The sequence below is a fragment of the Sparus aurata genome, chromosome 14 (assembly GCF_900880675.1).
Source record: "Sparus aurata chromosome 14, fSpaAur1.1, whole genome shotgun sequence".
NCBI lineage: Eukaryota > Metazoa > Chordata > Actinopteri > Spariformes > Sparidae > Sparus > Sparus aurata.
In genome coordinates, this window is record NC_044200.1 from 9217644 (window position 1) to 9244475 (window position 26832).

A 26832-nucleotide genomic window follows, 5' to 3' on the forward strand; every position below is an offset into this window, starting at 1 on the left:
GAAGGCTGTTTCTGCATTTTAACTCACTGTCAAAATTTCTATTCCAAGTCGGACCTAGTTCATTCTTTAAAAGTGCACTTTTGGGGAAGAAACCAAAGAAACTTTGGGGAAAACTGACCTTAAAGGACACCACAGTCTTATACTGTTTTACTTTGTTTATATGCGGCGGGCCCTGCCAACTTTCCAGCTTCAAACAATGTTCTGGTGACCTTAATTTCCTCTGAGATCAGCTTGTTTATTCAGTAAGGAAAGAAAAAAAACATTTCCATGTTTGTTGTGTTACCTCATTAATATGGTTATGGTAACATGGCAAATTCTCCAAAACGACATAGTGCTCCTTTAATGGGTCTATCTTGTAGCTAGGTCTGGGAAAATCCCATAACTCACATGACAGGGGATTTTCCGACACACTGTATTAGTGCGCAGATGTAGGGATAGCAATTTAGATCCTAACAGGTTGGCTAATCTGCCAAAAAAAAGAAAAAAAAGATGGAAAGATGGAGTGTGTTCACCTAGCTCTCCAGCATTATGTCATTCTGATTCTGATCCTGATCCTGCCTGTTCGGGTGTTGACCTGCCTTCTTGGACTTTGGACTTTCCCTTTTGCCTGCTCCTACTGGATTTGTTTGCTACGCTGATTGACCACCTGGTTTGACCTCCGCTTCTTATTAAACACTGTTTCTGCACCTGAACTGTTTTCTGTGTCGTGCTATTAGGTTCTTGCCTGCCATTTCGTGAAACCTGACATGGACCTTTAACTTTTTGAACCGCTGCCGAAGACCATGCGATACGACCGAAAGCTTTGAAACAGCTATTAAATGGCCGTTTTGGTGTGATTGTTCTCACAATTAAAAAAAAAAAAACATCTTTTGAAACCCATGTAATTGTGTGCCTGGATCTCCATGTCCAGATCTTAGACATGTTATCAAGTGTTAGATGTAAAGAAGTAAGTGCAGTGCCCCATCAGATCTCACATGAAATTAATTACATAACGTAAAATGTAGTCGGCAAACACATTATGAACATACAAACATGGCAGTGGTGAATGTACCGTGTGTGGGTGGTCTTCTAATATAGATGCATGAGATTGCTATCATGGCTCAACAGTTCATTCCTAACAAACGGCTCCATGTTTTATGCATGTTCGGAGATTCAGGAGCCAAATTAAGATGAGTGGGCGTCAACATTCCTTACAGAGAGTCTTCTTGGAGCTGACAAACATATTACAGAAGTACTTCAAGCGTGAAATAAAGGGAATTTCAATTTGGTGTGGAATGAAATCGAGGGGTAGAAGCTGTCAACACTTCAATGCAGCACACACGGTGTTACAGGGCATCACAAAAGGAACAAAATTAATGAGAGACGATCCGATAATTAATGAATCTTGAATGAGTAACTCCTGGATAACTGTGATTAGAGGATGATGTAGCAGATAGTGATGAGTTACAACAGAGCAGACTGGGAGATAATGCATTATTAATCCATTAGACAATGAGGAGTTCATCAATATCCATGAATGGGCTTTCTGACCGCTGTCTCCATGAGTCGCTCCCGTGACTGAGAATGATTATGTATCAACTGCCTATATTTGTAGTGGTGCAGCTTTTCAAGACTTTACGGCTCGAGCAGCTCGGGGAAAACGCACAAACCAAACTGCGTGCGTTGTAAATCCACTCGTGCGGCACTGCACGGCATCACATCGAGCAAGGTCGTTCATGGCTCTGGATTACGGTTTTATATTGGTTCTACTGGTGCGCCATGATTTATGTGTGCCCAGCTGTACATTTTAATTGAGTAGCACTTCATGTAGATGATTGTAAATGGGAATTTTCCTTCATTTACATCATGTACAACAACATGTGATATCCTCAGTTGTTTAAAAAAAAAAAAATCTAATCAAAAAGGTTTTTGTCGAAAAGTACAAAGACAACTGAGCATGCGATCAATAAAGGACTCTCACATGTTCATTCTCCCCCGTGTGATTTCTTTTTTACCGTTAGCAACTAAGCTAACAAAGCTAAAGTTTTGGAACAAGCCCATTGTCTGAGAGACTTCTCCCTATTTCTGTACTTTTCATAATCATGACGCAGTGAGGGTCTACTTAGCAATTGCTCAAAGAGATTTACACGCTGATACTAATACCACAACTGTACAACACGTTCCTTAGATTTGATTATCGAACAGCAGCTTTTTTCCGGCATCCGAGCACCAGGGGGCGCTGCAGGGAACACTTAAGGCAGCGCTGCAGTATTTGGTGCTTCTGTCAGGCGGTGGTAATGATGTGATCTTGGGTCAAACAAAAGGCTCAGTGTGTGTGCATTAATTTTTCACCCCTGTGTGTGTGCGCCTGAACCTGTCCAGCTATCCCGCCCGTGTGGTCGTTGATCGGTGGCATGATGTTTGCCCAAAGGTGCCCTAATGGTTTTTTAGCCACCGTGCCACACATCCAGCCAAGGGCGTGTTGGCGTGTCTGTGTGTGTGTGTGTAAGAAAGCTATATTTAGAGATGTGGTTTGCCAGTAAACACACTGAGTAATACAGAGATGCGTCATTTTTAAGATCCTATGACTCTTATTATCTAAACATAATGCACACTCACACACTCACACACACTCTCTCTCTCTCTCTCTCTCTCTCTCTCTCTCTCTCTCTCTCTCTCTCTCACACACACACACACACACACACACACACACACTTTTGCTGCACATAGCAAAACTGAGCAGGCGCTTTCACCAGCAGGTCACCTGGGAGTGCTTGTGAGGACGAGTTTGTTCTGCTGTACCCTTGCGCACTTCGACTAGCAGTATCAGCCATTTCTTTTGACGGCGCACACATGCTTTTTGACAAACACACACACACACACCCAGAGCGAAAACTTTTTTATTGACTATGTCTCTTTTGGAAACACACACACACATAAACACACACACACACACTCGATGTCCTCATAATGCGACTCTCCTCCTTATCCCTTCACATTCATCATGCTGTCATTCTACTCTCTGCCAGCGGAGGGTCTCCCTTTCAGTTAATTAAATCAGAAGCTTATCCTCAGAAGCGCGGAGAGAGAAAGAGAAGGGAGAGGGAGGAAATAGAGAGTGAGACTCATTAGTGTATCTACATAAACACTAATAATGATTGAACTAATAATCTCCTCACAGATGATCCCCACTCGAAGCACACGCACACATAAACTGGATTACAATCGGTGGGCGAAATGGACAACCACTCTGTTTTTTGGGGTAAATTCTGGAGGGACTCTGTCATAATTGTACCGTATGATCTTATAGGAGCCCTCCATTGAGTTAGTGTTGCAATTCCATGAGACAGATCAGCAACAAAATAGTAAAAATTAAAGAAGCAGAGGGGGAGATTGGCGTTGTCGTCATAGAATTTAAACTTTGATACAATACCTTGAAAAATATAGATATTGGCCAGCGGTGCGTTTAAGTGCAGCTTTTTGGACGAGACACAGGCGACGAAACAATCAGCCTTTGTCGGAAGCTACTTTTTTGGTGGCAGTTTGGTGTGTCAGACCCATAAATGAGCCTGGGTCGACGTTGTCGCTAACTCTGTGGATAACCCCCTCCACTTGAACCAGCAGGTTGCGGACGACACAAGGCTTGGACCGGGTCCTGAGGAGCTGCAGCATTTATTCACCAATAAAGCGCTTATATTGTAAACACACTTCACTGCACACACACAGTGTCCTCGCTACTTCTATACCATTTTAGTTTGGAAAAACATCGTATTGCAAGGTCGCTGACGGAAGCCCTGATGTATGTGTGTCAGCTAGCTTACATGTGTTGAGAACAACCAGTCAAGGTATCCTTACTTTTAGTTGTACTATGTTATGACTGTAAAACACATTTCCCATAATGCAAATCAACAGCGTCTTGCCTGATAACATCTTCCAAACTCAAAAACAATTATTATTATTATTATCATTATAATAACACAACAATAAAGTGTATTTATATAATATTTTTCAAAACAAGGTTACAAAGTGCATCACAGACAAGGAAAAGAAAGAAAAAAACAACAGATAAGGTCAGTTAAAGGTAAGCAGAAAATAATGAATAAAAAAAACAAGGATTATTAAACGTTGTTGAATAAAGTAAAGTTGAAAAATAAAACATGGGGACTTTTTCAACTTACATACTTATTCATACAAAAAAAAGAGGAAGGCTTCAAGAAATTACCCAAATGATGTCACCAGGGGCCCAACAGTGAACTTCTGCCCACCGGACCCCAAGAACAGGCTGATCCGGCTATGCGAGAAGCAGGGAGGGCTGTTTCATGCCAGAGCAGCACACATTGAATTGAACTGAACTAAACTGAATTGGACTGATGTGAATGTGAGTATTGAGGGCAGGGGGGGACCACACACACACACACACACACATACAGGAAACTTCTATTTTCCTGATTGTCACCGCTTCCATGCCAGTGAATCTGAAGCACTGGATTTTTAAGCAGAAGTCAGCTGAGCCGCACTGAATTGAGAGAGTGAGAGGAAGGAGAAGAGGGAAGGAGACGGCAGGGAGGCACGGAGAGAGAGAGAGGGGGGGAAGGAAGGGACAGGGAGAGGGAGAAATACTCACACACTCACACGGTCAGAGGAGGAGAGAGTGAGAGGAGTGACATCACATCTCCCAGCCTCTCTCTCCCTCTCCGCGGCACCTTTGCTCCACTTCTCGCCGAGGAGGCGCGCGTACGTACGGGTTCCTCTCTGTCATCCTTCGCCGCTGATAAGAAGGGAAAAAAACAGACGAAGGGGGCTGGACCAGCGAACAGGAGGGGTTACAAGGCACGAAGGCAAAAAAAAAACCCCTGACAGGATGAACAACAGTTTTGTAAACATGGCGTCGATAGGCGAGTTCGACCCGCTCAACGCGTCCATCCCGGCCACGAAAGTTGAAATCACAGTGTCCTGCAGGTAGGTGCCTTTTTTTTTTTTTTTTGGTAGTCGAACAGGGTTACGGGAAAAAAACACCGCGCTGTGAAGGCAGCTGGAACTCACCTGTCTGAAGCTCTAACTCCGTCCAAGTTTCTGTTTAGTTTCATGAAAGCACCGAGGAGACGTGAAAATGTGCCATTAATACTGCCTCACCTGTTAGCAGCGCTAGCTTAATGAGACAGGTGTGTTGTCAGTTGGTCACTTTTACTGCACTTCTTTCACTTCTTTCACGGTGACAGCACATACACTGGTGTAATACAGCACACCCGTGTGTAGTAGTAAGCTTATGCGAACACTACGTTCGTATTATAAAGGTAAAAAAAAAAACTTATGTCCGCTCAAACTTACTTTTAAATCGCGTTGCTTCACGTTTATTAAAGGGTTTTAAGCTAGCACGTTTGAGCCGAAACTACGAGGAAGAAGTGTGTTTTATGGCTGTTTCAAACACAACGTCGGACATGTAGTCCCACTTTAGGACCCATTATGTAGTTAAAATATAATGCTACCATTGGAAATACAGACAGCGTGATAAGGGTTGAACTGATTATTTGATCTTAACGACAGAAGTTGGATGCGCGCCACGAGAATGCTAATGAGTCATTCCTCATTTTCCCCCATAACGTTACTGTATCTGTGTTTGCTGTCGTCGCTGTTGCTTGTCGGCCACCTCTCGAGAGAAAAGGCATCATTTTTGCCTCATCAACGCACATAAAAGCTGTTTAAAATCATGATGTCCAGCTGTGGTGTGTGCGGCGGTTATCTGACGTGATGGGAACAGACAGAGGAAGCATGGTTGCAGGGCTGGTGTGTGTTTAACCCTCCCTGAATGAGGGCTTTCTCCCCTCATTCAGGGAGGGCTTTCTTCCTCTTTCCGGGAGGGATTTTCCTCTCTGCCACATAAGCTGGTTGAGAAATGCAGAGAATGTGGTTTATATCTGCCAGACGGGTGACCCACGGTCGGCTACGAGGCTGTATGCTTCACAGGTCAGCCACATGTTCCCAGGAAGCCCCCTCACCCTGTCAGGGAATCCAATTAAATGTGTCAGCTCCATCAAATGAAGTAGGTCACGTGTTCAGTGGTGTCTTTTTGCCATGGAGAGGTTGCTTGATACACATGTAAAAGGGTTAGGATGGAGGAAACAATGTACACAAAGGGAAAAGCTTTTGAATTTGACATTGACTGTATATTATAGTCATGCCACTCGAGCTGCATTATCATTGTGAAGCGGATTGCAGTGTTTTTATTGCCAGTTGTGACGGCCAAAGCAAACAGTTGGCTCTATCTTGTGACCAGCAACATCTTAAAAAGGAACCCCCCCCCCAAAAAAATAAATAAATAAATAAATAAATAAAATAAATGAAAATGTACATATACAAATAAAACCAACATTACCCAAAGCTATATGTGTCCGGAGGCCTGGCCAAAATAAGCATAAGGATGGGGGAAGTCTGGGACGTATGAGCCTCTCTATACTAAAAGACAACATAAGTACCCTAACAAACAAAGCTAGGAAAGCAGGACTACATGACCCCCACCCTCGAAAGTAAACAAAACACCAACTGAGGACAAAGACAGAGACATGCAGAACTGCTTGGTCAGTGGAAGGGAACTCCTTTGTCTCCAACCTCCCTTAAATGTGTGACAGATGAGGAGCACCTGAGAGAATGGGGGGGAACAGAGGAGGAGAAAACACAGAACCCCCTTCTGTGTTTTCTCCTCCTCTGTTTCAACTGTTTTGCTGTGGCCGTCACAACTGGCAATAAGAAACACTGCAATCTGCTTTACAATGATAATGCAGCTCGAGTGGCATGACTATAACATACAGTCAATGTTAAATTCAACAGCTTTTACCTTTGTGTACATTGTTTCCTCCATCCTAACCCTTTTACATGTGTATCAAGCAACCTCTTCATGGCAAAAAGACACCACTGAACAGCACGTAACACCAATCATATCTCTGTAGATCTCTATGTAATAAATGATGTTAAAGTGCCCATAAGGATTCAGTGTATTCATGTTAATGTTCACAGGAGACCGTGCATTTAGCCTGTGTGTCTGATGTTGTATAAATAGGTCTTGGCTTGCTTGTAAAAAGTGAATACTTACCAGATCTAGAAAAACTTGTTCACTCTCCGACTCGGAGAGATACGCCGTTGATTCTAATGAAACTGAAACTGGAAATCTATTTGCATATGTCGCTGAAGAATCTTTCGATCTTTTTCTTGGCATTGTTGTGGTTTTGATTATTTCTTTATTTCCTCGAACATGATGTCTCAAACATTGCTGTTCAGAATGTGATGAAAGTTGATGAGTTGAGACATTTTGAGACATTGTGTGGTCATGAAATTTAACAGCTAATATTAAGCGTCATTAATTCATGGTAGATTTATAGGGAATTAAACTGTAATTAATAGTTTTATCACTATACCAACAAATATATGCTTTATAAACAATTAAGTGATTGCACAGGTTTATAAACTTCAGCTTATAAAGCATTTCATTATTTTGTTAACAGTGAAAGAATTATCAACTAAAGTATTAATAACTATACACTTACCAATTATTAATGTAGGCTATAAAAAAGATTTACCTTGACTTTAAACATGCAATATTAATACATCTGTCATTTCAATTCCCAGGAGCTGGTTAAACAATCAGGCCCTAAATCAAATGTCTTATTTTAATTTATTTAACTGCTTGATAAAAAAAGTAGATTGTGGCTTGATGTTGCTTTTAAAAAATCAAGCTCTACAACTTGAATTTAATGCTACACTACTAATCTGAGAGGAGTGGACAGAGACAGTTTCCCACCCTGCCTCAGCCCCTCAGATACTGTAGTTACTGTATCTCCACAAGCTTTTAGTCCCATCTCCTTAGTAACAGAGAGATCATGTTGTCGTGTAGCTGAATATATGCACACGTTAGGCAGACTTTGCTAATGTCTGAGTCACCCAGCTCCTCAGCCCCCAGGGGGGTATTGTTTCGGTGGCCAGCTCCAACCCGAGATAGAGCATGAATGCCATCGTTACGGTCAGGTACACGTGTGTTCACGCGCTTACAGGTTTTTCTGAGGTTTAAGCATATATGTTAGTGTGTGTGTTAGTGCATATGCCATTGTTTTTATTAGTGGACAAAAAGGGCAGTGTACAATATCACCATGGTTACTTTTATTAAAGTTTCCCTCTGTGTGTGTAGGGGGGTGTTAGAGTGAGAAATTTCACTGAGGAGGCAATGTCTTAATAAGAGAGAGCAATCAGAATGAGTGGTCGCTTCATCAGACAGTTGGGATCATGATATGAGTAATAATGTGGCTTCAATGATAGTCAGTCACTGACATTCAACATTAATCTAGGATGAAAGAGAAAAAAAGGTTTACATCATGACAGATCATTTGGTTGAGTCTAGGGCTGCATCTATTGATTATTTTTATTACTGAACAATTTTAACCATGAATCAATTCCTCTTTTATTCTACAACAGTTTTTTCCAATCCTGCCCTGCATATTTAGTGGTTTATCTTCGCACACCTGATTCAAATTACCAGCTTATCATCAAGCTCTGCTCAAGCCTGAGAATGATCCAATCATTTGAATCAGGTGTGTTGGAGCAGGGGGACATATCTTATCTGAAACACTCAAGGCAGGGGGCCCCGAGGACCAGGATTGAAAAGCAATGGTCTATAAAGTATTTGAAAAAATGAGAAAAAAGTTATCAATTAATTTCTGTAAACCTCTGATTTCTTCCAATTTTGTAGTTGTCATATGTACGATATTGACATTTCAACAATACATGTCAGCCAGTGACCACAGTTCATTTCAACATGTCACACCAGTGGATGATTTTAAGAAGACCCCTGGACAATTTCCAGCCATGTTCGTGGTTACAAAAAACAAATATTTTTGATGAGTAGTCGAACAGCTCATCTACGTTTGTGGCATCAAAACCGGGTGTTTTTTGTGCCTAACCCTACCCAGACCATAAGCACAGCGTTGTCACAACATAAAATTGTTGTTGCAACATAAAGAAATGTAAAGTCCTAACACATACCATACATGGGTTGCAGAAATGTACATCGGCAACATTTATCTTGACCATTAGGTCGACGCCTCACAATTTTCAAGGGCCCAAAGTGACGTTTTGAAATAGATTCTTTTCTCCATTCAAAAGATTTCAACAGATTTTATATTAACGATCATAAATGAAAATGATAAGCATGCATGTTTGACATTTTGCCTGAAAAACAATTGAAACCTTTAGTTGATTATCAAAAAAATTTTTTCAACTGAGTAATTTATCCATTGACAAGAAGTTGAGTCCAAAGTCTTATGATTGAGTTCACCTGACAGAAAGTAGTCTGCAAAATCTGCAATGTCGAGAATTAATTCTAATGCAGATCAGCATTCTTTTTTTTAAAGATTTTTTGTGGCATAGACACCTTTATTAGCAGTAGACAGAGAGGAAACATGGGAGAAAGAGGGGGAGGTGACATGCAGCAAAGGACCTCCGGCCGGAATCGAACCGGGGTCGGCTGCGTTTTATGGCATGCGCTCTAACCACTCGACCACCTGCGCGCCAGATCAGCATTCTTAAAAGACGTTAAGTGTACATTCTGCTTTTTAGATGTTGTAACCTTTTTCTGGAAAAACTGCAACAGGCAGTTTGCCGCAAAGTGACATAATCAGCCTGTGTTCACGTTCAATTCAATATTAACACTTAATTAGCATTCTCAAGATATTAAATGGCCTTTTACAATGGATCCTGAGAAGATAAGAAAACAGGAAAAGAAAAAGAGACCTGAGGACCTCCAACTCTCATTCAGAGAAGCTGTAATAGTGAGTGGGGACATTGCTGTTGCAGAAATATTGACAAATCCTAGTAGCCTACGTCTCCATCTAATTCAGATAATGCTCTGATGCTATGGGGCTATGAAGTAAGCGCTTGGCTCAGACTCAGTGGGCAGCTGCAGACATTTTGCTGATCGATGGGAGAGCCTAAAGAATCAGCTGGGATCAATACATTACCAGGTCTACCCCACTGAGCTGTACAAAAGCACACATGCATAAAAGTATGTTCACACATACTGTATAGTTGTACATATATGAATGACCGTACACACGGACCATTCTTCACCCACGCTCCAACAGTCACAGAAGAATAAATTACTCCCTGATGCACTTTAGTGTTTCCAGGGGACTCTGCTGTGAATGGCCTTAAGCCCAAATATTCTATTATGGCCATCGATCAGGCCAGTACACAGGTGGCTACCTGTTTTTTCACAGTCAAACACACACACATACACACAGAAAATAAGTATTTCTCATTTTTGTCATATAAGTGATATGCTTGGAGCAAAGTTGAAGAAGATGAAGTGTGTGGTGAGGGAGCTGAGCTGGTGCTTTCTTGTTATTGTTCCCGGTGTAGATATATGCACTGGTGCTGCAATGTAATCAGTGTTTGCTTGGGGTTTTTTGCTATTATGTCTGGATGTCATTGTGTTTTGGTAATAGCCTAAATTTATCTTTAGTACAGAGTTTCAAAAAGTGTACACGTTTTGACATGTGAACATGATAAATCAGATGTTTGGATCGTATGTAAAAGATAACTTTTGCCAATGTTGGATTGTATTGAGGCAAGGTCTTTGTGCAGCCTCTTAAAAGGGTTGTTGATGTTAGGTCAGAGATGAGAGGGGAACCCAGAAGCGGACAGACAACCGGGGCAGGTGCAAATGTACTTTATTTGTCAGGCACTGCAGGTAGGAAAAGGCTAGGTGACTTGAGTCCCGGGGGGAAGAGCGCTCAGAGGAGCGCAGCGCCGGGGGCAGGCTTGTGGGCGCGCGGAGGTCCGGCGCGGATCTGTCGGCTCGGAGGAGCGTAGGTTTGGTGGCAGCTTGTAGGTGAGTGGCGGTGCCGCGTTGGCTGTGGCCCTTCGGCGGGGGGCTGGGCTGGCGAGGAGAAACAGAGGTGCAGGAGATCTGGGCGCCGGAGCGGGGTCGTTCGCAGCGCAGGAGGGCACTGGAGACAGGAGAAGGCAATATGAGAAATACTGGCGAAAGTAATTAAGCACAAGAGATTTCTTAGCAAAGAACGATAGCGATTGAGCCATATACCGCGTGGTGATCACGTAATCAACTGGCAGCGGGCAGCGTGTGGATCCTGGTCTTGAAGCCAGCGCTGATGATTAACCTGCTGCAGATGCGTGCGTGTACACTCCCTCCTGAGACCGCCGACTCCGCCCGGCCTCCAGCGCACCTCTGTAAACAGAAATAAGCACAAGACACCCAGCCACAGCAACATAGATCGTAACAGTTGAAAACGTCTTTGTGATATCTTTATATCTCTTAAAGTGAGGCAGCAAAGACTCATATTAAATAATAGAACAGGTATTATCAATACTTGGTGTGATATAGAGAGTAGGCTGAAATATATGTATCCAGGGGGATTTGTAAGTGCTCCATGTTAGACAATCTGCTGCTGTATACTGTGTTATCCTGCTAATGCTTCATTCAAAAGGGGTTTGTGTGTAATGTTAGTGGTGGATTGCTTCATTTCAGATTGTTTCTTTTAGGGCTGCAAGTAACTATTAATCAATCTGCTGATTATTTATGATTATTTAGTCTATTTTATGCCAAACAATTGTGGAAAAAACAAAGCTCATCACAATTTCCCAAAGTCACATCTTTGAGGTGTTACTTTTGTCTAACCAACAGTCCAAAACCAAAAGACTGCAGAATCCTTATATTTAAGAAGGTGGAACCAGCACATTTTAAACATTTACTGTCGCTTGAAAAGTGAGTGAAACATTTTATTATCAAAATACTTGTGTACTAATGTTCTTTCAATCGACTAATCGATCAATCGACTTATTATTGCAGCTTTAGTTTTGTCAGTCTGTGGTCTCTTGCAAGTCATTTTGCAACCAGCATGAAAGAAACGACATAAGTGAAATTTACAGAGAAACCAGCTCACAGGCTCAGAAGAATGACCCTAAAAGAATTTAAGGTACTCGCTTTTGAGAGAAAGTGAAACCATTTTTTTTCCCAAAATGTCTTTCAGACCGCTTGACACATCTTTCCCTGTCTGTCTTTTGGACTCTGTCCCTCTCTCTTTGCGTAAGCCATCCATCCCAGCACTGTCAGCAAACATCCAAACTGTTGACAGTAATAACTCTCAGGTTCTCTCCTCTTCTGTCTACTATTTTTCTTCTGTCAGGCGATGGGAAGGATTATAGAAAATATTTCCTTCCTGTATCCATTGTTGCCACAACATATTAGTTGTGGTGTAAAGGAAAATGAGAGAGACAGGTGGTTAGTTGTGGTTAGGGCTGGCTTGGTACTACATGTGTGAATTCCTACAACCTGCAGGTAAATATGAGTACATGGTTGCATCTGGGTGAAAGTAAAGTCATATTGTTTCCCCGTTTTTGTTTGCTTAGAAATAAAAAAAAACTTACATACAATAGGTCTCAGTAAGTCTTAATCATCCAAAATACTTCATGTCAGTAAGTCCTTGTGTATACAAATTGTTCCTGACTGATTTCAGTGGGAAAAGAGGCCAAATTTGAAAACGAGGTCATATTTGTGGAGGCCTGAAGGCTGGGACACGCCACTGCTGTGATCCTAATGGATTCACTCAAAAAATGTGTCATCGCATCAGCTTCAAGCCACAAGTAGTCCTGCGGCTTTAGGTATTTCTTGTCATGCTAAATCTGAGTTAAAATACCCATTACATAATAGCAGTTAAGCTAATGTCTTGTGACAACTTAATGATTTTCTTAATTGATTGTGTGCTGTTGTATGATGTAGACTTCCTGTGAGTACACAAGATGCTAAAGGACACACTCTACAGGCTCAAGTGCCCTGGAATCTTAAGAGGGGGTCAGTGTTGAATCATGTATCTATTATTCAAGCCCCGCCTCGGGAAACCACAGGTGAGAGTTTATTCATCAGTGGACCAATCCAAACTCTCACACAGGAGCTAGATCACTACAGAGTCAAATGGAGAACATACAGCACAGTTTTAGAGTCAGTGGCTTGGTAATGAAAGGCTTGACACCGTATTCATGTTGCTGCTTATACTCTTTCTCTTGGTGCAAAACCTGGCCTTTGTCGAGTTTTGATTGGGCTCATTTGGGAGCATGGTTGTCGGTGTGTTTCCAGGGAGAAACAAAAGAAACATCTTATTCCTTCAGTCATCCCTCCATTCCTTCCAGTGCACTCCTGCTGCTTTAATGCTGAGCGCAGCATGACCACAGGCACACGAACAAACCTTTTTATATTGATTTAACATTTGCATTAATCTCCGACTACCAGCTGTATTACTACTCCCAAATCCATATTAATAAGCCTGGTGGATTATTCATGTCATTGAGATGAAAAGGAAATGACTTCAGCTGGATTCAAAACTGGTCATTTAAGGTGAAACTGTGAGTAATGTAGGAAAAATACTGGAAGCAATGAGGTAAATAATGTTTTGGCTCCTGCTACCCTTGCTGCCTACTTATTCTGCCTTTCAGTCACTTCTCTGGCCTGACTTGCTAATTTCTACCCTGAGTTTGTCTCTGTCAGTCAGTCATGCTGCCTCCACAACCGGTCCTTTACAGTAAGAACTTTGCATGGCTATGTGTATCTGTTGTGTTTGTATTTCTGTGGTTATAGTCCTGTGTGAGTATTTGTTGATGTAAACGCCCCATAGACCATTTAAACTAAGAGTTACCACCTGTTCCACATAAGCTCTTTGTGCTATTTCTAAATAGTTTTGTTTGCCAAAGGAAAATATTTAGAGGATATTCACACCTTTCTAAAAGCGCAGTTGTTTTTTGTTTTATCAACACAAACAACAAAACACAAAGTCACCCTGAGCCAATATTCCATGTAGGTTGGAAACATCATTGATTTTAAGATTGTTATGCTGCCAAAAGCCAGTATTTTTGTGGCTTCTTTGAATGTGAATAATTTACCACAAATCAATGTACTCCTTCCATCTTGGAAATGATTCTTTAGCAGTATGTAGCCTAAATACTAAGATATTAATATCGAGAATAGAAAATTGTAATGGCAGCTTTTTAAACAGAAAGTCTGTCAATCAAAACAGTGAAAACAAAAGATGTAGTTTGATGACAAAGTGAAGTGGCAATGGATCAGAGGGGTTTTATCTGCAGTGTTAAAGAGTCACTGCCAATGCTAGTGAAAATTTATCTGACGTGACTGATGTATTGTCAGACACATTTAGGATTATCTAGCTGCTCAATTCAAAGTATATTTAAAGGCTGTAGTTGTTTTTAAACATTTTAATTTCAGAAACATATCATATTATATCTTTAAAGCCTTACTACGTCATTGATGCACTCCACAATCTTGAAAAGACTTACCTGTGTTCAGCTGAAGAATAGATACATTTCCAACTGACATGTTATTGAGCAGTTTTTCAATTTAGTTGTAGGTTTAACAAATAGCCGTTCTATTGTTTCTAATACCTTTTATGTATGTGTTTCACAGGAGTACATAAGATTTGTGCTGCAGAGAGGTGAATATTGAATAAGGACTGAATTATCAGCATGCATTGTGATCAATGTGTCATTGTAATATTGATATCAAAAGTAATATTACACCACCATGAGCACTGAGATATAGCTGCCGGATACAAATAGATTTAATCTACAACCGGCACAGACCTGCAGTGTGAGGGGATGGGCTGTTCTCTCAGGCAGAGGTCTAGACCTCTTAGACATAAATCTTGTGTTTTGATGAATAACAAATACAAGTTGTATAAGGTGAGGCTATTGTTTAGGCCCCTGGCTTGTGATTGGTTAAAATAGACAGCAGTCAAAACATTCTAAACTCCAATTTGTAATATTTTCATCAGTCAGTCCAAAATCTCAAAAAGTCTTTGCACAAGTAAAAAAAGAAACATTGATTTTTCCTATTGACTACCATGCATCTAAGTTTCCACGTTGGCTTTGGAGCAAAGGTCATGTCTATATCGTTGAAGAAAGTAAGAGAGAGCTCAAATAACATCTGGGGGGGGGGGGGGAAGACTGCCAGTATGAAAACAGTGATTTGGTTGAATGTCACCATGAGAAGAAGATAGAGGGAAGACACTCCAGGTTATTGGGCCACAGCCAAGAAAAAGATGAAAAGTAGGTTGGGTAAATGTAGGTTGTGAAAGGCTGGATCTTACAAAAACAGATACAGACTTTGAACCGTTGAGACAAACAGAAAAAAGGTTGACATTTCAGATTTTATTTGGGCTCAAGAACACAGGTGTAATTATGAATGCATCTCTTTTTGAAAAACAATCCCTCAGAAAGGATTATAAATATGAGGGACTTTAGATTAGGTGTTTCATCACTGACTGCATGAGGCAAGAAAGGAGCCAGTTGAGATGGTTCTGACATCTGATCAGGATATATCCTGTGAGTCCTACCTTGGAGATTTTCTGGTCATGTCCTACATATAGGAGACCCTGAAGCTGCTTGAGATCCAGTCTGGCTTGTCTGTAAAATGTGCATGATGTCTTCAAATTACTTCTTTTGTCCAACCGACAGTCCAGCACCCAAACTCTTTGTTTCTGCTTGTAAAAGTGACAAAGAAAAGCAGCAAATCCCTACATTTAAGAGGCTAAAAGAAGCAAATGTTTGGTATTTTTGCTTGAAAATATACTCAGACTATTAATCAGTCATCAAAGAAGATTTGCATAAATTGCATCGATTAATTAACCAGTTCTATATCATCTAGAACAGCAAGTCCTTGCTAAACGGAATACCTTTCTTTCCACATTCTGCCATTCAAGCTGTGACTCTTAGATTGTATCAAGTGCCCACTGTGGATGTCATTGACGTGGATTGTATTGATTCACATTTCAAAACTCTTATGTTGCATTTTTCTTTGAAGCAACTAAAGAAAAGCAGCTTTTTATTTTAAAGTGTTAGGGGTGAACCACTTACTCTGTATCCCCACCCTTTTCCACCACGAGTCATACACGACCCGCTATCTATTTTCAGGTCGCTCACTCCCACTCTGTGTATGGGAAGTGATTGCGTTGACCTTTTTGGCCCCATAGAGCTCACATAATGGTTCCCTTATTGAAGAAGCCACTGACAACCGTCACTTTGAAGGAAAGACAGGATCGCCTGCTGCGTGCCGGTTCAATGCCAGCCAAAAGCACAAAAGGATGTGTGCACGAGTGTGCGCGGTGAGGACGGCCGCTAACTTTTTCTGTCTGTTTACATGTGGTTCTGAGCAGCAGGGAGCACAAGTGATTTTGGATAAGAGCACAGTGGTGGTGGCAATCAGTGAGACAAAGCTGTATTGAAGAAAGCCTTTCTGAGCTGCCATGAATTGATGCTATTGTCTTGTCTGTCTTACACTTACTGTTTCTGAGTGAGGGCTGCTCTCAGAGTCTGTTTATGCAAGAGTTTTTGTGAAGCCACAGATTGAAATCTGGTTTGGGCTTTCTCTAGTCCGGTCAGTAAAGATTTATGCACTCAGAGGAAATTGCCGACTTGGAGGGAATTACTATCGACCCCCTTCCTGCTGTTATTCTCTCGCTGCGGGTGGCTTTCTACATAAGTCACCAGACAGTATGCGCACAGTGTCACAACATGTGTGTGTTTAATTGCATGTTACTGCGCACACATTGCAAGAAGGCACACACGCCAACCACACACTGATACAAAGCCTCCGCTCCATACATCAAACTGTACTGCTGCAGCAAGAAAATGGATTGATAAAGATCTGACAGAGAGGAAGAGCTATTGGCAAAGGTCAAGGTATACAATACATAAACACACACATACACACGCACAAATCAGTTGTGTACCACTTTAATACTACATGCAGAAGTAATAAGTGGAAGGGTAATCGGTGGACATGCTGACCTTACTCTCAAGGTTAGACAGCTGTGGTGTTATTTTAAAATGCAGGTGATATTGCACAGACCCAAGGACACGGACTCACACACGTGCACACATGCGCACACACACACACACACACACACACACAGAAACACAAACACATCCACATTGAAAATGTGCAAAAATGTTCAATATTTTGTATTTATTTAGATTATCTATTGGACTTCTTGTAGTTCCTATCATTTTATCCAGTACCACTTACCAGTTACTTCTTTTTGATACCTTATCTAAAAAAGGGCAACTCAAGTGGGGTCACCAAATAAGGTAAAGTTAGCAGGAAAACCTGAACACAAACCTGACTGAAGCAATGTTTATATGAATAATATCCAAGCTATTATAACAAAAACATTAGTAATTTAGCCTGACCGGAAGTTATTGACAGTAAAGGCTTTTCCTCTTGGGAAGAAGAGGATACTGGTGTCTATGAAGCCACTGGTCTTACTAACCTGGTGCAGCAGTTTTCTCACTGCCTTATTCTGTTGCTCTTATCCCCAATTCTTCCTGATATCATCCTCCCACAATTTATGCATATACTTTAACAGATATGCAATAATGTTTTCAGATAGACAGTAAGTTTGTATTTTTGCCCTACTTGAAGGACAACGTGTTTTCAATTAACAGCCTGAAACAATAGCCATTTTTAGACAGGGCACCAAGCCGCCAATTTGCCCGTCCTTTTGGCGGCTCGGTCCGCGGTTTTAGACAGAGGCCGGCAAATTGGGGGTCTGTTTTGGTCCGCCGATTTGCTGCCTCGGAGGGAACACTTATTTCCGCCTCGCCTCCTATCTAAAAACAAGGCGGCAATGTGCCGGCCTCTGCGTGAGGTGGGCGGAGGTGTCGATGACCTGCACTGTTGTGCGACCCACAGCCGGGGAGTTTTAAAACCAAGAAACAGCTGATCACAGCAGCCAATCCATCATTTCATCCGCGGACATTAAGATGAGCAACTGGACAGCCGCTGAGATCTAGAAGATGCTAGCATCTCCTCGGTCTCTGTTGCTGTTTGGTTGTGTTAGCTTGTTGTTGTGTTGGCAGGCTAAGAACAGTCGCTGCTTTCAAATTAAAAGCTCTCCACTAAGAACCCAGTTCTAAACTCCAATGGGGTGCAATCTAAAGCTCTTGTTTTGAAGTCAAATTCGTTGTCACTGTTCACAGCCCAACTTCGAGCTTCATGTCACATCACATGTTTACGCCTACCTCAGAGGCGGCTTTTGGAAAAGGAGGAATATTACACCTCCGTTTTTAGAAAGACAGGCCGGCACATTGCTGTCCTTACCTTGGAGCAAATGTGCCGCCTTTTCTAAAAAGGGCTAATGTCTGTAGTTAACACATTTACAGATTTTCATGTTCTGCTCTATGGCATAAAATACATTAGTGGCTAAATGTGACTACAGAGGTTTTTGGCACCATTTTTTCTTGTTTGCTATAGAGCTTATTTTTAGCAGTAAACCAAAATCAAAATCCCATAGTTGTTTTGTCGAGAGAGCCAGGGTAAAGCTAACTTTCAGTTTATCATACTAAGATAAATCATCCCTCCTGCTCTCTGCTGTATTTAGTTACGTCCAAATGTTTTGGTAGCATCTTGGCACACAAAAGGTACTGTTTAACTGGAGAATTGTCCATACTACGTGGTAATGGGTATAAAGATATTGGGCACTGGTACCAACATCTCATTTTCAAGATTTGGTCAGTCAGAAGTATGTAAGTAGCAGAAATCCTCTAGGGTATCTTCAGAATATTCCTGTAGGATAAATGAACAGTGAGAACTGTTGACCTCTGGGTCAAACAGGCGTTAAAAGCTCTGCTCAATGAGCCGTCTGAGAACGGGACAAAGTCCTAATAGCAAATGAATTCATCAATAACTACCAAGATGTACAGCACAAAGCCTGAGGGAGCAATTTAGCTGAAGGACTGCATATGGGCTGCCACATAATACACACAGTATGTGCTCACATGAATTTAACAGCATTTCAACACTCATGCATGCACACACACTCTCAGATATTTGTGATGCTGAGCCCCCCGTCAGTCAGCTGATGACATTTTCAGCGCGAGTGACACACACACACACACACAAAATCACATTGATACTGACATTTTATTTTACACTCTGATGTAGATTGCCTCCTGTGGAACATAAAACCACGATAAAAAGAATCAGAAAATCTCCTCTAAATTCCATCAGCTCAATTAGATTTTTTCTGACATTTCGGGTGTGCTATCTGGATAGAATCTGGGCATATCTGATAAGGATTTTCCTCTTCTGCTCCAACAAAACAAAGACGCAACGTTGCTCACAGAGCTCTCAGAATGTCGGCGCAACGCAGATTTCGAATATTTGACAAGTGAGATTACTCGACATACAGTAAATCACCCTCACAGCCCTATTTATAGGCAGAGAGCGACAGGGACAGAGGGGAGAGAGAGAGAAACTGGCTGGCCTAATGAAGTCATCTCCATCCCGGTCACATAGCACAGAGGCTGTTTGAATTCCTCTAGGGATGCTGCCTCCTGCTCTGTCTGTTCCCCCTCTCTCTTGTAGGAGCCCCTGGCCTCAGACTGCACATTCAAGCATGTCTCTCCATTTCTCCCACATACGCAAATACACACTTGGCGTCCTGGTGATGTCCACAGCACTTACCTCGCGTAGAAAAAGAGAGATGTGGAAGTTAATACTGGGGGGTGGGGGAGAGTATTAGACAAACCTCCGTCTTCCTACCTTCCTCATCAAAATAGTAACGCAAGCATGCGCACATGCTCACACACTCACACTGTCTGACATTCTGTAACACTGTGATTATTACAGACAGACATGAAGACACTATCACAAACCACCACACCAGCGCAACAACTTTTTACACACACTTGCACACAATTTGGCCGATTGACAAAAAGCATGCGGCCACATCTAATATGTGTGTGTTGACATTGACATTGCAGTATAAGAAGACTGCATGTATGAGCATGAATTATAAAAACATACGATACATCTTTATGTCCTTATCTCACCTTCTGTTCTGTATGGCCAAAGCACACACACATTTTTCTGTATTGAGCGGTTACAAAGGCAAGTGATGTGTTGACGGAGGAAACTATTGGCCAGTCGGACTAAACTGCAATGAAAGCAGTGACAAAGGCAATTAAGGTAAAATGCCACAAGCAGAGATGTGTTGCTGTGTGTGTTGTCCATGACTGATGTGTATTTTCCTGCACATGTCTGTGTGTAAATGGATAGCGGCGTGGCACATTTCAGTGTGTGTGTGTGCTATGATGTTCTCTTGGCTCTCCCAGCCCTTGTCAAGAAGAATTAGGGCAGCCCTTGTAAAGAAGCAGAGAGAAAATACAAGCTGCTGATGCTCCCCTTCACTCTGTGTGTGTGTGTGAGTGTGTAAAAGTGTGTGTGTGTGTGTGTGTGTGTGACAGAGAGAGAGAGCGAGTTTGGGGGGGATTGTACAAGCATGTGCTTTTCTTCATGCTCCGTAACAAATGGTCATTACCAGCACAATGGATAGATCAGTAAACATGCAAAAGGAAAGAAATGATGAGAGGAAGAACACAGAAGAAAGGAAAAATGGATGCAGGTACCTGTAGCACTGTGCTCAGCGACCTGTTGAGAGCATCTGAGCATGCCCAGTAGTTTCCTCTCGCTCCACATGTTTCCGAGAATATTCCTGGTCTGTTGCTAAGCACGGCTACACACACACTCAGCGAAGAGTCCTGCAGTGGCGCATGTGATTCAGAGAAGTGCATGAAAGGCCAAGAGAATAGGACCTCTATTTGAATTTTAATGCATGTTTAACAACCCAACAGGAAAACACCTGAACTGAAGCCAGACTATTTGAAAATGTAACATAAATAAGCAAATGGTGCCAAGAATTTTCATCATTTACTTTCAAGATATCATCTTGACATTTAAGTGACGAGAGGAAAACATCACCAGTCCTATAGTAGATTTGGCCTATCCAGTCCCTGCATTATGCATGAAGTGTGTTAGACCTGTGGAAGAAGCGCTTAAAGCCCCGTTTAACAGTGTTTTTGGCATTAATGTTTAATGAGAGGATTCCCAGTGAGGTGAAAGGGTTGCTTGTACTGCCCGGCCCCCTCAGCGTCAACACTCCAGTGTGCAGCTTTTAGCTGCTTTAAGCTCGCTGTGGTTTTGTGGATCGGCAGATCTGTACCTTAGAGGGGGAAATGAGCATCTAATAGTTTCCTCATCTTTGGCTCATGGCAAAGGATTCTCCCTTAAGAGTAATTAAGGGCAAAAGCAAGCCTTTTTGATCTGATAAAGTGGAAGGTAGGGTTTAGTAATGATAAGTGTTGGCTATAAGGTCTTACTCTGTATGATTGAATGACAGGCTGGAGTGTACATTGACAATGCATCCTGAAATGACAACAGTCATTTTCAACACACGGAGTGATCTGAACAAGGACACAATGAGTCATAGATGAGAAGTAACAAAACATTCTTGCGTTGTTGTTAATGTAAACGCCTGTTGAAAGGATTATTTAAGGTGAGCTTTTTAAGGTGAACTTGTTGCTAGATTTACTAGCCCAATGTGGCATTTTACTTGCCCTTGGCAATCAGGCAATCCTTTCTTATGGTCCCTGTACCAACAGTATACATCAAGATTTAGTTCAAACATTCACATTTCAACATAACAATTCTCACTGACCGGTGACTTTTTTCTTTCTTTCTTTTCGACTTCTAATCTGCGTATTGGATCCACATTCAAGGGATAGCAGTGTTTGAAAAGAAGTATGTTTTGGTGGTGGTGTTACTTTAGATTCACTAAAATGTTATTAAATTGTAATTCACTAACATAACACTGAATAACTACAGCATTTTCTTTAAGGATCTTTCTCAGGGTGTCATTCCTTCTTCTTTCTTTTGCTTGTGTTTACAGTCACACATCGACTCTAATTTCAGATTAGTCACCACAACAAAAAATAGCCTCTTTGTTTTCCACCAAGCGTTATCTTTAGCTCTGCTTGTTTATTGGTGTGTGGGTTCTTTATCTTGTTTGTTGAGTAGACGTATCTGAGGTTGATTACATGTGGAATACTGGACCCAAATATGTCATGAAGCAATTTTGCTTGGACTGTCTTTTGTTTGTGTGTGAAGTGGTGGACATCCGTGTTAGCTGAACTGGAAAATCATTGGACCGTACACAGGTCGCTCCATGTGGTTCTCTGCCCCTATCTACATGTGTGTAACTGAATCTAGTTCAGGACTATTCAGGTCACGGTCAAACAGAGAGAGAGAGAGAGAGACAGACGCATAGGAAGAGCGAAAGAGAGAGGTGGGAAAGAGGAAGTCAGACAGAAGACAGAGGAAGGAAGGAAGGAATTAATGCTCTGGGCTCTCACTGAGAAAACCCCTCTTCCCCTGAGAAGAGGACAGGAGAGGAGACAGGAGAGGAGACCAGAGGACTTGGAAAGAAAGAGTAGAAAAATAATATAGAGGAGCAATGATGTAATAGGAGTGTAGAACCATAGAAGGTGTGTGAAAAGCTCAAGTGTGGACAGAAGAGGTTGGAGGAAGCAGAGGTGAAGCAGAAAAATGTGAAGAATAGATAGCACAGCATGTATCAAGCTGGAGAGCAGCAGGTTCAGGGAAAAAAACTGTCGGAGCGGCTCAATGGTTTGGAAAGCACCAGAAATACCAAACCAGAGTGAAAGATATCTGTGTCACAAGAAGTATCAGATTGGATAAAACAGGGACATTAGGATAAATGTCAGATAGCATAGATCAGGAGTGACACACTAATATAAGAACAAGTCAGGTGAGCTGAATTTGAATCTCAGGAAGGACAACTGTATAGTCATTAACAGGGATTTGTTTAGAGATGCGGCAGAAAATATTGACACAGAAATATCTTGTATTACTTCCTCTTGTGATACATTATTGATACAATGGCTTTTTTTTCTTCTTTTTTTTTGAACATGCAGGCGCTCTAAACAGATTCTCCTGCCAATTTTACTTCATGAAGTGAAAGTCACTACTTCATGACTCCTCGTGGTGTTAAATTCAGTAAGGCATTAGCCTATCCTGGCTAGCTTTACTTTTAGCTCATCCATCTTCTTCCCAAACCGCTTGTCATGTGTTTATTCATAGTAGCTTTCCATGTCAAAATGCACTGAACTAGCCCATTGAATCGCTGATTGGCAGCATATCTCCTCCAAGCGGCACACACACTTTCCCTTTGGCTAGCAGCCTTGTGATCTTTGACTGCGAGCCACTCCTCGGACATAGCTGCAGGGTGCTTGTTCTCAGTGTGGTACAGCATAGTGTTAAGTGCTACTTCTAAAAAGTAGCATCACACATTTTAACTTATAGTTGACTTTGTTGCCCTTTTGGAGGAAAAGATCCCACACTAAACTTCTTTTAACATGTTTTATTTTTATTTATTTATTTTTACATCAGACTGCCTCTAGCAAAGAGGTTTGCAGACAGTAGCTATACTCACACTGCCCCTTCGGGTGCGGGAATCACGCACCGATTCTCCGCTTTGTTCACTGCGTGAAAGTTTCAGATGGGGAGAGTGGGGAAAGTTTTGCTGCAGCTCAGATGACCCTCCGGAGGTAGTATCAGATTATAAATCAGATATTTATATGCATTCAAATGTATAGTTACAGTATACAGGCTATAGGCCTAGTTCATTTCAGGTAACTCAATGCAGCTGCTTCAACTCTTTGTCTGCCACAGGTGTAACAAGGTAATTCCGAGGCGTTATGAAAAATTAAAAAACTGCTGCACACATTTTGTTTTATCGTACCTTTCTTCTCTCACTCTCACATTTTTTAAAATGAAATACAGCATAATTTGACTTCTGTTGGCTTCAAACAATCAGTCAGAAAATCACTCTATAGTGAAATTCCTGACAATTCAGAGACATGTGATAGGTCAAGAGCTCACAAGCCAAGAGATGTGAACCTTTATGTACATAGGATGAGTTATAGAAGGAAACACTTTGTGAAAAGCCTGAGGGTCTGGAAAGAAATTAAATGAATGGTGACACTGAAAATTAGATGATGATGATGATGATGATGATGATGATGATGTCTTCACTCAGTGTATGAGAACTTCAATAGTAAGTCATTATATTAGCAGCAGCAGCAGCAATGACTACAACAATAAATCTAACTCAGTTTGGCCTGAGTCAGAGCCACTACATGCTATCCCTCAATGTTCTGTAGCTTTCAAACCCCCAAGTCTTTCACACTCTCCCTCTCAACTTTTCTTCCTGGCCGTTGTAAAGCCTGGACTCAAAACTGAGTCCTTAACGACAGTGATACAGCCATACACACAAAAGCTTCCGTTTGCTGCTCTCACACAGTTTGAGACGCCTTATTAGAACGCCTGCTTCTCTTCCTCAACAGCTATTTCCCTCAAAATGTGTACTGTTTCTTTCAATCAAATCTCTCAACCCTCTCCTTTGCGATGTAGTTCCCGTTTTCTATTCTACCTTTCTCTTTTCTTTCCCTCCCTTGCCTCTGTTACTCTTTCACACCTCTTATCTCCTTTTTTCGCTTTTTAAGCGGACTACAAACGCAGAGTAGTTGTATTCATTATTTTTGAAAATAGTAGGAGATGAAAGGGAAATGGGGGAAAGAGAAGGGGATAAACGGAAGAGGAGATATGAATGGGAAAAGAGGAAAATAGATCAAAATAAAAAAAATATATAAGTGCCATATCGGACGAGCAGAGAGGGAGATGGGGAAAGAGGTGGAAAGGTGAGTGCCACTAATATCGCAGCACTGATGGAATTCCTCGCTTGTTGAGTCGGGAGGAAAAATAACATTCAGCTGTCAGTCATGTCAGTCAAGTGCCCCCCAACTGGCTGTCAGTAGTTGCCATGGTTACCATCCCCACACTGGCATTGTTATATGGTTCCCCCCCGTAGAGCAAATGCACAGAGGTGTGTCTCCAGCTTGTGTGTGTTTCTCTCTGACCCCACATCAAAGCTCCACGAGGCACTTCACATGGTTAGTAGTAGAGTTGTCGTATTGGGTGAAGATGCTGCCACACATGCCTCTCCTGTCTGTCTTTTCACCCTGTTTGTCTTTCTTATTTATTTTTTTCCTTTTTGTATGAATTTTCTCAGAAGAGAAAGCACATAAGCATGAAGAAAGGTGTGTGTGTCTGTGTGTTTTCCACCTGTCTGGTGTCAGATTTCCGTTCTTGTTGCTGTGATTGACAGCTGTCAGAGGTGATGTGGCAGTGAACTGTACCGGCCACCCTCAGGGAGGAGAAAGCAGGGCTTGACACCAGCCTAGATGCTTTGATCAGATCTGAGATCAGCAGTGTCATATCCTGCCATGACAGTGTGTCAGTGATGCAAGCGGTGTATTGTGTTTGTTTATGTGTGTATGTTTTATATCTTTAGAGCTGAGGTTGATATATTTGCCTTTAACTTAGTGTACCCAAGATCAGTATCCATGGCATTTTGAAGGACTTTTCCCCAGTTCATGAAATTATGTAAAAACAACTTAAAGACAAAACTGTTTCCTTACCTTTACCGGACTGGTTTAGTTGCTTTTTGTCACTGTTGATGCCAATTTATATGATAGCTGCAATGATTAATCAGTGTGAGTAATTTTTTTAAGAAGAAAAGTCAAAAATGTGTGATCACAGCTTATTAAATGTGAATATTTTCAGTTTTTTTCACTCCTCCACAACACCAAACTAAATATATTTTGGTTGTGGAAAAAAGGAAGACATTTGAGAATGTCATCTTAGGCTTTGGGATACATTGATTGACATTGTTCACTATTTTCCAACATTTTATGGGCCAGACACCTAACCTATTAATTGAAAAATAGACAGAGTAATTGATAATGGCAATAATAATTACCTGCAACCCCTGTTTTGAATGTTTAAGTATTTTATTTATGTTAAGAAGTAGGAACATTTCTCAACCCATGAAAACACCAGCCTCAGTTCACCTACATAATTATGAATGACCACATTTGGACATAAATGGTTTTCAGTGGATAGTGATGCACTGTATTGAATCCAAAGACGATCCGGTTCAATTGCTTTGGTGATACCAGAACTGTATCTTAATGATAGACCTCACATTTATAGTTAAATGTGTGGCATCTACAGTGGTTTACCATCTATCAGTAGTAACAAGAGGATAAACTCACACAGCTGCAAATCCAATTGAACCAATATTGTAAAACATGTATTTTGTGGGACAGAAAATATATACTTCAGCGACATTTTGCGACTGGTTCAGTGGATAATTCCTTATTTCTTGTGACTGCAAAACATCTGTATATTTACTGCAGACAGACCCTATAGAGGACACTGGAAAGGTGGAGGAAATCTTTTTTAAATCAGGAGACATCGAAATTCAGAAAATGTCAGATCAAAAAAACGAGTGTACTTGAAGTTACCTCAGCCTACATTGTTATCGTCTGTGAACCGGTCTTATCATTTCACATCACAAACATATGACGTCTCTTTCCATCACAAGCTCATGTGAACAGTGAATGTGGGCACTGCTTCTAGGTAAAAGGCAGGTGTATATGTGACATTATAATCATCTAAATGGGGGTGCGTTGCGTCATGCATGGTGTCTGTTCTTTTGCAGTAATTGCTTTAAAAGCTGTATAGATGAATGTTTAAAACCGTGCCATGTGATGTGTCCTTTGACAGAGAGACAATGTTATACATCTGAAGTAACAGCAAAGGATCGTCATGGTGTATTTATTTGTGAACAGTTCCCTTTAATCCCACATTTCTTAAATCTTTGTTTCAGTCACCACAAGGATCATCAATACAGTTCATTTAGGTAACTTTTGGAGTGGGCTTTAATGGAGGCGGAAGAGCGAAAGAGGAGAACGATTCAATTAAGTGATTAAACTGCAAGTGCATTAGAGAGAGAGAAGATGCACTAAGTGTTTTTAGTCTGAATGAACATGCACGCGCGAGCCAGCAGAAATGCCAAAAGATTT

The 26832-nt window shown here is 41.4% G+C and overlaps 1 protein-coding gene across 2 annotated transcripts in view; it reads left to right on the forward strand.

Annotated features, from left to right (window-relative positions):
• Positions 1-4404: 4404 nt before the first annotated feature.
• The window catches only part of LOC115595517 (copine-8), a 99901-nt gene continuing 77473 nt past the window's right edge, over positions 4405-26832 (forward strand). Inside the window, exon 1 of one of the 2 annotated variants that reach the window (XM_030440109.1) lies at positions 4405-4938. In XM_030440109.1, the coding sequence (XP_030295969.1) occupies positions 4841-4938 (98 nt within the window). In that variant the 5' untranslated portion in view covers positions 4405-4840. The remainder of the gene's footprint in view (positions 4939-26832) is intronic. The other variant, XM_030440110.1, reaches the window with a different exon arrangement.